The 12,113-nt window shown below is 39.4% G+C and overlaps 1 protein-coding gene across 11 annotated transcripts in view; it reads right to left on the bottom strand.

Moving 5' to 3' along the window:
- LOC105474973 (limb development membrane protein 1) overlaps positions 1-12,113 on the bottom strand; it is a 212,401-nt gene that overhangs the window by 87,843 nt on the left and 112,445 nt on the right. For all 11 annotated transcript variants that reach the window (XM_071094175.1, XM_071094177.1, XM_071094178.1 and 8 more), the window contains 3 exons: positions 3,248-3,374; positions 2,688-2,756; positions 1,733-1,797 (listed from right to left, as the gene is read on the bottom strand). In XM_071094175.1, coding sequence (XP_070950276.1) covers positions 1,733-1,797; positions 2,688-2,756; positions 3,248-3,374 — 261 coding nt within the window. The remainder of the gene's footprint in view (positions 1-1,732; positions 1,798-2,687; positions 2,757-3,247; positions 3,375-12,113) is intronic.

Below are 12,113 nucleotides of genomic sequence, written 5' to 3'. Positions count from 1 at the left end.
TACTGATAAGGACTGGTGGGAAAGTTGTTTACTGAAACTAGAGGCAAGGGGGAAAACAGAACCAGGAATTTAAACTTTAAAATGGAGAATCAAAGAAGAAGAGAGCTGAACATACTGACATACTGATTCTTTGAAGAGAAACTTGGGGTTCACTATATTTAACATTAATAAGAGACAAGTTAAGGGGAAAAATTAGCTTGGGGAAGGGACCTAAGTAAGTAGTTTCATTTTATATACGTTGAGTTTTCAGCTCCATGGGTTATTCAATTATAGCACTTAAAATGTACTATAATTTGTTTCCATTGTCTTTTCCTCATTAGAATGAGGTATTTAAAAGTGATGTGGAAATGGCAAGATGGTTTAGGAGCAGGGCATTAATAGAACTTTTGACCAATGATAGAACTTTAAACATTTGCCTATAGTTAGGGGTCAGGAAGCAGAAAAGGAGAGAGAAGACCAAACAAACAAACAACAACAAATGTAGGAAGGAACTAAATGAATGCAGGAATGCAGTGTCACAGAACCTCCTTACAAGGGAAAGGAATTCCATGACTTGACAGCACGTGTGTGGCACACAAGTATGTTTACAACATTTATATACTTTTTGTAAAATGTATTTATGCATTTTTTATAAATAAAAAATTAAACTTTATCTTTAAAATATAAAAGTATTATGATTTTTAAAATTAAGCAAGCATTTATTAAAATAAAAGTATATCCCCTGTAACACTTCCTCAGTATTTTCCCTAAATGAATCATGACAAGGAAGACAAACACATAACTATAACGATTTAGTAAGTATTACTAGTGAGACAGAAACAAAAGGGAACATGAGAAAGGCAAAGAAAGGAGTTTAATTATTTGTCCTTAAAGAAGCAAGGCAAGGTTCAAAGCTATGTAGACAGCGGAGTTGATATTTGAGCTAGGCCGCAGGAGGCTGCTAGGTGGCTGGAGCAGGTAAGAGGCCTTGGAGGGAAAGAGACAGTCCTGGAGACAGAATGCACAAAGCCTATTCAGAGCACAGCAAGTTCGCTCATGAGCTAGAGTGACAGTAAACAGAGGGACAGCTAGAGGAAAACTTAGCGTGGACCAGGCTGTGAAAGGCTTTGTAACATGTAAGTAGTTTACACTTGAGTTCACAGGCAATGAGGATCCATGAAAGTAAGTGACAAATTTCCTAGGTGTAGCTAAGAAATCATTTTTATATAATTAAATATCTGACAAAATAGAGACCAAAGAAAGCGACAAATCATTAGAATTACAATCAACTGAAAATCATTTAAAAACTAATATATAGTGTTTCTAAGATTAAAGGCAAAGTATGGTTCAATTAATCGAGACATAATATGCAGGCAAATTTTCAGAAATATAACTGTTTTGTAAATTAAAGCATACATGTAAATTTTGAAACAAAATCAAGGTACTTTTTGATATTAGGCAATGGACACCTAAAATACCTGTAAATATTTGTAAATTTTGTCCTAAAATTTGCTAGAGGAATTTTTACCTGTGCGCCTATAGGTAGTATTTTAAAAGCAAAACCAAATTTGGTTTCCAAAGATTGGAAATTTAACCAAAGTTCTATTAAAAAAAAACTTAATAAAACAACAATTTGAGTGATAAATGTACAAAAAATATTCTTCTATTTCTAAGTGCTAGCTCACAATCTAAAAGATGCTCAAATGTAACACATTTATTTAATAAACAAAATGATTTATAATTAAATACTTACTGTTGGCTTCACTAGCAACTGACCCATCACTGTGAACATACGAGAAAGGCCAACTGGTGTACACACTGCAGAAATAAGATCACCAAAAGACAGAAAGCGACATTAGAGAGCTTGGAGACATAAACAACTAGACCGTAAAAATAAGGGAAATTCAAAGATTATCATTTTAAGAACATTATTCTCTCCAACTGAGATTCTAGTGTTTTGTCAGAGGACTCTTCACCATCATCAATAAACAAGCTAGAGGGGGCCTGTGACGAGGATAGGTGTAATTAGCTCTGAAAGATATGTGACAACAAAAAAAGGCTTAGAATAATATTCAAGATTCTAGCAGTTGAATAATTTAAAATACTTTTGGTTAAAATAAAGAAAAATGAGTAAAGAACAGGTTAAATTTCAAGTATTAATAGGACTGAGAAACAAACAAGAATATCTAAAGGTGACAACCATAGTCTTAAGTCCTTTAAACTACATTTATCTACTTATAACATCCCTGAGATAGGCTGTGATGCTTTAAGTAAAACAAAACAAACTTTTAAAAAACCATGAACTTATCATAATAATTCTACCATTTCCATTTAAAAGTAGAATCTAGCATTATGACAGGTATGGGGATGAGGGTATGGCATGTGTGTATGAGTGTGCATACGGTTTGTGTGTCAGTGTATGTAAGTATGACTGTGTGTGAGTGTGTGAGTGAAAGTGTGTGAGTGTGTGTGTGTGTGTCTGTCCGTCTGTCTCACTCTACAACCCAGTAGAAGAGGCTTTCCTTAGAGAACAATAAAAGCATCTTATTATTTCAAAGTTTCCATTTATCAAAATTTATTTGAATAAAAATAGTTAAGGCGAACTCAAAAAAATCTCCAAATAGTTAAGAAATCTCATCAGAAAACTTCCCTGAATTTTCCAGAATAAGGACAACTCTACTCTTCTATTAAGTCTGAAAAATACTTACAGAGAAGTAACAAACATCCCATCAATGATATACAGGAATATAAATAGGGTAGATAGAACTCCCAGAGATCTATTAAAAAAAGTAAATATATTTTAACAAATCCAAAATATTGCACATTAAGATACAATCAATCAATCTTACGATAAGATAGAGGCTGACTACACCTCACGTACACATTGTAATTGCCTATTTGAGTTTAAGCCATATAATTTCTAAACTGTACAATAAAAAGATCTAAAATAGAAAACCAAGAAGTAACCCTTTAGCAAAACCTGTTTGGAGGGAGAAAAAAAGTCTCCACGGAATTTGAAGAACAGAAATCAATTAACAACAACAACAGAAAATCTGAAAAGCTGCTCACTTATTCTTCCCATATAAAAGAAATAAAACTTCATTTTTAGATAAAGATACCTAAAGATTTCTTAATTCTGTAAATTAACATCAAACATCTTTGTTAACTATACAAAGAATTATTTAAATGTTTTTAAAATTGAGTGTGTAATTATATCCCAAACTATAGTTTCCAGTAAAGAAACTGGCTAAAACAAGGAACTCCATACCATATAAAGATTCCATGCTTGCAGCATCATTGTCAATGAGTGCTGAAGCCACCCATACTATCCCAAGAATGAGTAACGCAAGAAGCAGCAGCATGACCAGAGTCTCTAAAATGCGGGCCCGGATTCCCTGAAAAATAGAGTAGAAACATAATTTTAGTATTTTACTTCACTTCATGAACAATAAGGTTTCTGCCTATATGAAAGCATAAAATAATCCCTTGGAAGGAGAAGAAATTTATATTTATGAACAGGAAAAATACACTAAGTACCTATAGTTTACAATGTTTAGACTGACTTTTCAAAATTATGGAAAATATTATCCAGCTTGGATAAAACAAAAAAAAAACTTCATAAAAAACATCTGCAGAGCCATTTTTAACAATTAATTACTTTCCTAACACTTTCCACTAACAAAGCAGATTAATGAATTTCTGTGATTCTAATCAAGGGAATAGAAGGCTAATTATGGCATAGAGCCAGACAGTCCAGTGAGCACTGAACTTGGGGTGCCACAATGCTCCGAGCTGCTGGAGAGTGCCGGCTCTCTCTAGCATGGACTCTGGCGCTCCTCACAGCCTCCGGAGCCCTCTACTGTGCCGCTGAAGAACTGTCATTGCAACTCAGCATTATAAACTATAGAGCTACTGCTTTTACCAATTCTATATGATGCTTTTCTTCACATTCTATAGAATTCTCATTAATCCATGAGACAAGAATACAATAATATAATCATTATGCACAATTTTGTTTTAAATGTAAAACAAATTCTGACCTCAGGACCAAACTAAAGGCCAGACTTTTAAAACTTAAAAACTGCAGAGTAAGACAAAAACAGAAACTTCTTCTACTCCCCAAAAAGTCACCAAATGATTGAATCTGCAGCTATAAGTTAAAGGGTCATGTTGATATTTTGCACTGCAATGCACTAACCTACAATTATCTAACACAACCAACAAAATTATAAATACATCCATATTTCTCAATAAATCATGTAATCTCATTCCACATTTAACATAAAAATGAGTTATAAAATTCCAAAACATACACTTATTTCAATTTTGTCCTAAGTATTACTTTCTAATTTCTGAATTGCAGGAATAGGCACCCAGTTCTTCAAATTCAATAGAAAGGAAAGAAAACGTCCTAAAAGCATGGAGAAGTATACCTAGCCCTAAATGATGACCTCTGAGGTGAAGTGGCTTTTTCTTGCTAGTCCTTCAACAACATCGCAGACTTGCCACAGGGCTGCACTTGGCAAGTTTAAAACACTTCCTCAAATCTGAGTCAGCTCACCTTAAGTGTTCATAGCACGGGAGGCCAGTGAACCAGAATGAATCAGGCTGGTATTTAACACATGAGATCTCATAGAAAGCAGCTATTAATCACAGGAGGTGAAATGTGAATAGTCACAAAACACACTACAACAAAACACACTACTACTTTGCTGAAGAGTCCTTTGAACTTCCACTTCACAACTTTCAAACTATTCAAGATGCTGATATGGTTTGGTTGTGTCCCCACCCAAATCTCATCTTGAATTGTAATCCCCATAATCCCCATGTGTCATGGGAAGGACCCAGTGGGAGGTAACTGAATCATGGGGGCAGTTTCCCCCACACTGTTCTCATGATAGTGAGTGAGTTCTCACGAGATCTGATGTTTTATAAGCGTCTGGCATGTCCCCTGCTGGCATTCATTCTCTCTCCTGCCACCCTGTGAAGAGCTGCCTTCTGCCATGATCACAAGTTTCCTGAGGCCTCCCCAGCCATGTGGAACTGAGGTGAATTAAATCTCTTTTCTTTATAAATTACCCAGTCTCAGGTATTTTTTCATAGCAGTGTGAGACAGATAACAGACTAATACAGATACCAAAACATAATCTACCACCTGTAACAGTGACTTCTCTCTTCCTTTCTTCCTCCTCCCCTCCTCCTTTTCTCTCTAAAATCCTTTTTATTACACATTAAATATTTTGTGGAAAGCCCATCAATAAACGGACAAAAGGAGATAAAATTTTATCGTTGTTCTAGTGTTTGTGTTACACTCTCTCAATTCTGTCTTTCCTTGCCTCCAACCAGCCCCTAAGAAATACATGAACTAAAGGGTGGGGCTCCCAAAACAAGTCACGTATGCATTATACCTGTAATATATATGAACTAAACAGTGGAACAGCGTCAGAATTGTTATGATATAGGAACTACACAGTGGTAGCTCCTTAGAACCGTTTAAAACCCACTGTCCAAAAGAAGTTATAATTGTCACGTTAAATAATTATAACACTATAACAGTAAGTATAATTTTTAGGATGATAACCAATGTTGGGAAATCAATCACCATAAAATTTACAGACATCCTCTGATATTTTGGTAAGAACTATTTCTTAGCAATTAAACTTGTTTTCTTCAGATATGTGCCTATGTGCTGGGAGACAATGTTCCATGGGTCTCTCACATTTCTGTGCATCCCAAAAGCAGAGGCAGGGACAGATCTTATTTGGAACTGCCTTCTTAAGGTTTGTACAGCAGACGGCCTTGGGATTTAGAGACAGTATATCTCTGAAGCAAAGGACAGGTTTGTTTACTGTCTGGTAGCACAATGTTCACCTCCTAGCAAAGGTTAGACAGAGTTGCTTGCAGCCCGATATAAATATGGTGAGTTCCCTAGCTGTGATACAGGCCCACTGTGGGGCTTGGGGTCAAGGGGAACTGGCACCAAAAGGAAGCCTGTGCACTTGGTTATGTGCTGCGCATAACCAAGTCCTTTGTCTCCGACCCAGACATCTCATGTTTACAACCACCATCCATGAAACTGGGAGACTAACTTGTTAGTTTGCAGCAGAATAAAATCTCAGACCCTTCATAGTTCTTGATGGTTTCTGGAAAAGAGAGGGGCCCAGGCAGATTGGCTTAAGGGATATGAGAAGACTCCTGGGATCTATTAACAGTAGTTAGTGCGCGCACCCAAGTGGTGGGCAAGCAGGAGGAGCAGGGATCCTGAGCAGTGCTAGCTGCTGGCCACAGTCTGCAGGCTGAGGTAGGTAGTGAGGCTGAGCCCACTGCTGGCTAGGTTGCTACTCCCTCTCCTCTGAGCAGAAGCAGGAAGGAATGTCATCATGATGGTGCTGAAAGCGAGCCCGGCAACACCAGCTGAAAGATACTGTGGGTACAGTTGCTCACTCAAGGAGTCCCAGAGCTGAATAAACAGTGTCAGGAATGAGGCTATAGACCTATGCCTAAACTGATGTCATTACAAATATGGTTGAGCCATGAGTAGCCACTTGCCGCTCAAAAAGAAAGGCGCCTTGCGATGTGGGCCAGTCACTTTTGCCATGTTCCTTCATCTGTCCTCCCCCAACTCGGACCTCAGATGCTTAGGAAAAAAGATGACGGGGTAAAGTGGGGGTCTCCCTGTCCTTCAGGCTTCAGGGCAGTAAAAGTCGTCCAGAGCCCCCTGAGCGTGCAGGGGAACTTCAGGAAGGAGAGGGACTCAAACTCAGGGCTCTGCTGAGTACAGCAGCCCACGTCACCATCCTACCTCGTCCTTCACAAAGGACTGTGAGGTGACTGCACGGAAATGTTGGTGAACAATGACAATTTTTTTCTAAATAAAGAGAAATATAAATAACGATATATATAGTTATAAACTAAAATGCAATGCCAAAAAATATTTTGGAAAGAGAAGTCATTTAATAATAATTTCTGATTATCTTATACATAAAGAAGTAGACATTTAGATGAGAAAAAAGAGTTAAAGAAAAAATTTCGTTTTAAATAGGGGTCATTTAAAATGATAGTATTTCACTTTTTATTGACAGTAGAGATTAAAGTTAAATAATGCTATTAAAAACTTACCACTAATCTTACTAGTATCAAAATAACAAAACTAGTAACAGTAATAGTAACTAGTATCAAAAGTAGTATTACTAAGATATTAGAAAATAGAACAAAAAAGTAATAGTTAATATAGTAAAAAACGGAAAACAGGGTTAGCAAAATATTAACAAACATAACAAATTATATAAAATACAAAAACAGGAAATGATAAAAACCAAATATATCTACTATAACTATATATGCAAATTAGGTCAAAAACCAAAATTAACTGTCTAAGACCTATCAAAACTAAAGTGATACTAAAAGTGAAAATGATTAAAAAATTATGGTTTAATATTTAAAAAATGTAACAGGAATCTGGTTTAAATATAGAAGAATGCAAAACAAAAAACATTAAATGGGATAAAGTAGGACATTTTACACTGATGAAATTTACTATCCACTATATTATTATGTTCTTAGATTAACTGATGAGTACACAGGGCTTCATTGTCATTATTCTTCATACTATATTTAAATAAATAGAAAATCAGACTGGGCACAGTGGCTCACACCGGTAATCCCAGCACTTTGGGAGGCCGAAGCAGGTGGATCACTTGAGGTCAGGAGTTCAAGACCAGCATGATGAAAGCCCATCTCTACTAAAAACACAAAAATTAGCTAGGCCCGGTGGTGGGCACCTGTAATCCCAGCTACTCGGGAGGCTGAAACAGGAGAATCGCTTGAACCTGGGAGGCGGAGGCTGCAGTGAGCCAAGACTGTGCCACTACGCTCCAGCCTGGGCGACAGAGCAAGACTCGGTCTCAAAAAAACAAAAAACTAAATAAATAAATAAAATAGAAAATCTTTATTCATTACATCTACATGTTTACGCAAATTTGATATTAATAAGAAATTCATTTAAAATTTTAAAAACAAAAAATTCCTAAGTATGCGTCCATTGTGATGAGCTGCCACTCCTCAGTAATACCATCAGCTTCGGAGGCAGCCGACGGTCAGAGAGCCCAGCCTCGACGTTAGAGGGCCTCAGGGCACTGAGGGCCTAACTGGGTGGTTTGGCTTCAGCAGTGGATGAGGAAATAGGGTTTCCCCCAGGAGGTCTCTGCCACTTTTTCACACGAAACTTTGATGCCAGGTAGGGCCAGGCAGGTTGAGCTCCAGGACAGACCATTGTTATTTGGCCAGGAGGCCTGTTAAGCCTCTTCCATTTTACTGGGCATGGAATCTAAGTTGCTCCGCCCCAGAAGCGGGACGCCAGGCTAGAGAGTCACATGGCCCCACAGGCCGGGCAATCCATTTCAACAAGGGCTGAGCAGATTCACTGCCGTCCGTTCTCAGGAGTCCGCTCACAGGCAGTGGCAGCCAGGAGAGGCACTGCTATTTCAGGAATTGGTCTCGTGGAGTACTTGGGAGCTATTAAGTCTCTCATAAAAGCTGTGATATTGCTTCTCCTCCTGGGGCCCTATACTGTTTATATTGGGCCAAAGGGAGGGCACAGTCCCTGAGGCCAAGCATACATAGTACGATCATGTAAAACATGAATACCAATTTAATAGAGTCAGCAGTACAAGCTACACCACAAACGGAAGAAGCCCAAAGACCCTACTCAAAAGGTCACCTGACGCCAGGCTCAGTAGCTCACACCTGTAATCCCAGTGCGTTAGGAAGCTGAGGCAGGAAGATCACTTAAGGTCAGGTGTTCAAGACCAACCTAGCCAATACAGTGAGACTCTGCCTTTACAGAAAAAAAAAAAAATGTTTAACAATTAGCTGGGCACAGTGGTTCATACCTGTAATCCTAGCACTTTGGGAGGCCAAGATAGAAGGATTGCTTGAGCCCAGGAGTCCAAGGCTGCAGTAAGCTATGATGATACCACTGCACTCCAGCCTGAGCAACAACGGCGAGACCTATTTGATTTTTTTCATTTTTTTTAAAAACGGTTTGAGTCTTGCCCAAACTTTATCGGTTGAATTCAGTGTTTTTCCTACTCTGGGAATGCTGACCAAGGAGTGCCGTATGTGCCTGACTCAGGGTCTACAGCAACAGCTGCCAGGAGATGATCTCCTGTGGGAGTGTGAGGAGTGCAGGTAGGAAGGGGGCAACTGGTAGGCACTTATCCTCCTTGGTCCCTCACTCCAAGGTCAGTAGATGGGTACCCATGCTATGTCCTTTGCCAAGTACCTACTGGTGTCCAGCTAGCACCGTGACCTGTAGATCTGTTCTTTCTGCCTTGTGCAGACAGCCATGCTCCGCCCTGAAATTCTGCTATGTTCAGCCACTCCTCCACCCACAGCCTCAGCCCCATCACCATGCTATGTCTGCACAGTGCTATTAGGCAAAGTTTTGCATCACTTTTGCTTTGAGGGCCACCCATGGATACTCATCAAATGAATTTCTGATGTTTGCGTCCACTCCAAGCTCTACATTGGATGGCAAGGCCCTCACTGCCGACACGGCTCATTTCAGGACTGAGACTCCTTGACTCAGCAGCCCCACCAATAATGCCTTCTGACTGGAGCTGGGAGCTTACTGCCCTGCTGTCATACCAACATTCCTTCCTCTTACAACAGGAGAGGGGTGAGAGACAGGCAAAGCACCATTCAGACCCATTATAGGTAGGAGCAAAGTAATTACCAGGGGCCTTTCCTCCTCCGCCTCCCTCTCACCACTGAGTTGAGTATATCCACCACCAGATCTGAAGAGTCTTTTCATATCACTAAACCTGGAATGCAAGGTCCTTGTTCCTCCTCTTCACCATCCAATCTCATTGCCAAAACTGTCAGGTCTGGGGTCCAGTTCTATCCCTACAAATCAATAAGTTAGCCTGTCGCAGTTACATGGATGCTAGCAGGAGACACAAGACTCCTGGATCAGAAGCAAAGGATTTTATTACTCCGGGTACAGCAAGCAGCATGAGTGTCAGCATGTCACTTCCCCTGCTCCCAAGTCTTATGGATGGAAGTCGCACATGTGACGGATCTGTGCAGCAGCGAAAGAACAGTGAGCATGGGGAATCCACTGTTTCCATAGCACGTGGTAATAAGCCTGGCTGCTCTGTGGCCCAGAGGGAGCCATCACTTCATCCCTCAAATTTGCTCAGAAAAACACAACCCTAACAAATGGCCCAGGGAAAGAGCAGTCAGGACCTCATAGTCTTGGCACACCCAGAAAGAAAACGCAAGAATGCTCAGGGCCCACGCAGACTGCCTCTCCTAACACACCTCTCCATCAGTCTGTGACTGCCCAAGAATGAAAAAATATTAACAATGATACATAGCATCTGAAAAATAATTAACAAGGTTGATTTAATAAACTTAAAGTAATCCCTTATAGGGAATATACCTCTATTTCAATCACTAAAGAAAATTTACAAAAATGAATTTGAGGCCGGGCACAATGGCTCACGCCTGTAATCCCAGCACTTTGGGAGGCTGAGGCGGGCAGATCACGAGGTCAGGAGATCGAGACCATCCTGGCGAACATGGTGAAACCCTGTCTCTACTAAAAATACAAAAAAATCAGCCAGGCGTGGTGGCGGCGCCTGTAGTCCCAGCTACACGGGAGGCTGAGGTGGGAAGATCACTTCAGCTCAGGAGTTTGGGGTTACAGTGAGCTATGATCGCACTAGTGCACTCTAACCTGGGCAACAGAGTGAAATCCTGTCTCAGAAACAAATAAATAAAACAAAATAAAACAGGAAATTAAAGTAAGTATAATAAAAAAGTAAAAAAGTAGGAAAAATAAATCAAAGAATTCAGAATTCAAAAGAATTCTGATAAACGTCTGGTTAGAAAAATCAAGAAAATAAAGTAGCAAAAACACATTAGAAATAAGAAAAAATATAATCAAGACATAAAATTTTAAAAAGAATACCAAGTATAACTGTCAATAAATGGAAAAACAAATTACTTGAAGAACTAGAAAACCAAGAGCAAACCAACCCCAAAGCTAGCAGAAGACAAGAAATAAATAAAATCAGAGCTGACCTGAATGAAATAGAGACACAAAGAACCATATGAAAGATCAGTGAAACCAGGAGTTGATTCTTTGAAAGAACAAATAAGGTAAATAGACTGCTAGCTAGACTAATAAAGACAAAAAGAAGATCCAAATAATCACTATCAGAAATGACAAAGAGGGCATTACCACTGACCCCACAGAAATACAAAAAACCATCGGGGATTATTACAAACACTTCTATGCACACAAACTAGAAAACTTACAAGAAATGGATAAACATACAAACATTCCGGGAAACATACAACCTCCCAAGACTGAAACAGGAAGAAATTCAAACCCTGAACAGAAGAATAATGAGTTCTGAAACTGAATCTGTAATAAAAAGTCAACTGACTAGAAAACACTCAGGATCAGACAAATTCATGACCGAATCCTATCAAATATTTAAAGAACAGCTGGTACCATTCCTGCTGAAACTATTCCAAAACTTTAAAAATGAAGGATGCCTCCCTAACTCATTCTATGAGGCCAGCATCATTCTGATACCAAAACCTGGCTAAGACACAAAAAGAAAAAGAAAACTTCACACCAATATTCTTGATAAACTTAGAAGCAAAATCCTCAACAAAATACTAGCAAACCAAATCCACCAGCACATCAAAAAGCTAATCCACCATGATCAAGTGGGCTTTATCCCTGGGATGCAAGGTTGGTTCAACACACTCAAATCAATAAATGTGATTCATCACATAAACAAAACTAAAAACAAAACCACATGATTGGCCAGGCATGGTGGCTCACGCCTGTAATCCCAGCACTTTGGGAGGCTGAGGCAGGTGGATCACGAGGTCAGGAGTTCAAGACCAGCCTGACCAAGGTGAAACCTCGTCTCTACTAAAAATACAAAAATTAGCCAGGCATGGTAGCACACGCCTGTAATCCCAGCTACTCAGGAGGCAGAGGCAGGAGAACCCCTTGAACCCGGGAGGCAGAGGTTGCAGTGAGCCAAGATCGCGCCACTGCACTCCAGCCTGGGTGACAGAGTGAGACTTCGTCTCAAAAAAAAAAAGAA

This window comes from Macaca nemestrina, chromosome 4 (assembly GCF_043159975.1).
Source record: "Macaca nemestrina isolate mMacNem1 chromosome 4, mMacNem.hap1, whole genome shotgun sequence".
In the NCBI taxonomy this organism is placed as follows: domain Eukaryota; kingdom Metazoa; phylum Chordata; class Mammalia; order Primates; family Cercopithecidae; genus Macaca; species Macaca nemestrina.
Note: the sequence above shows the minus strand (reverse complement) of the source record. Positions and strands in the feature narration are given on the sequence as shown.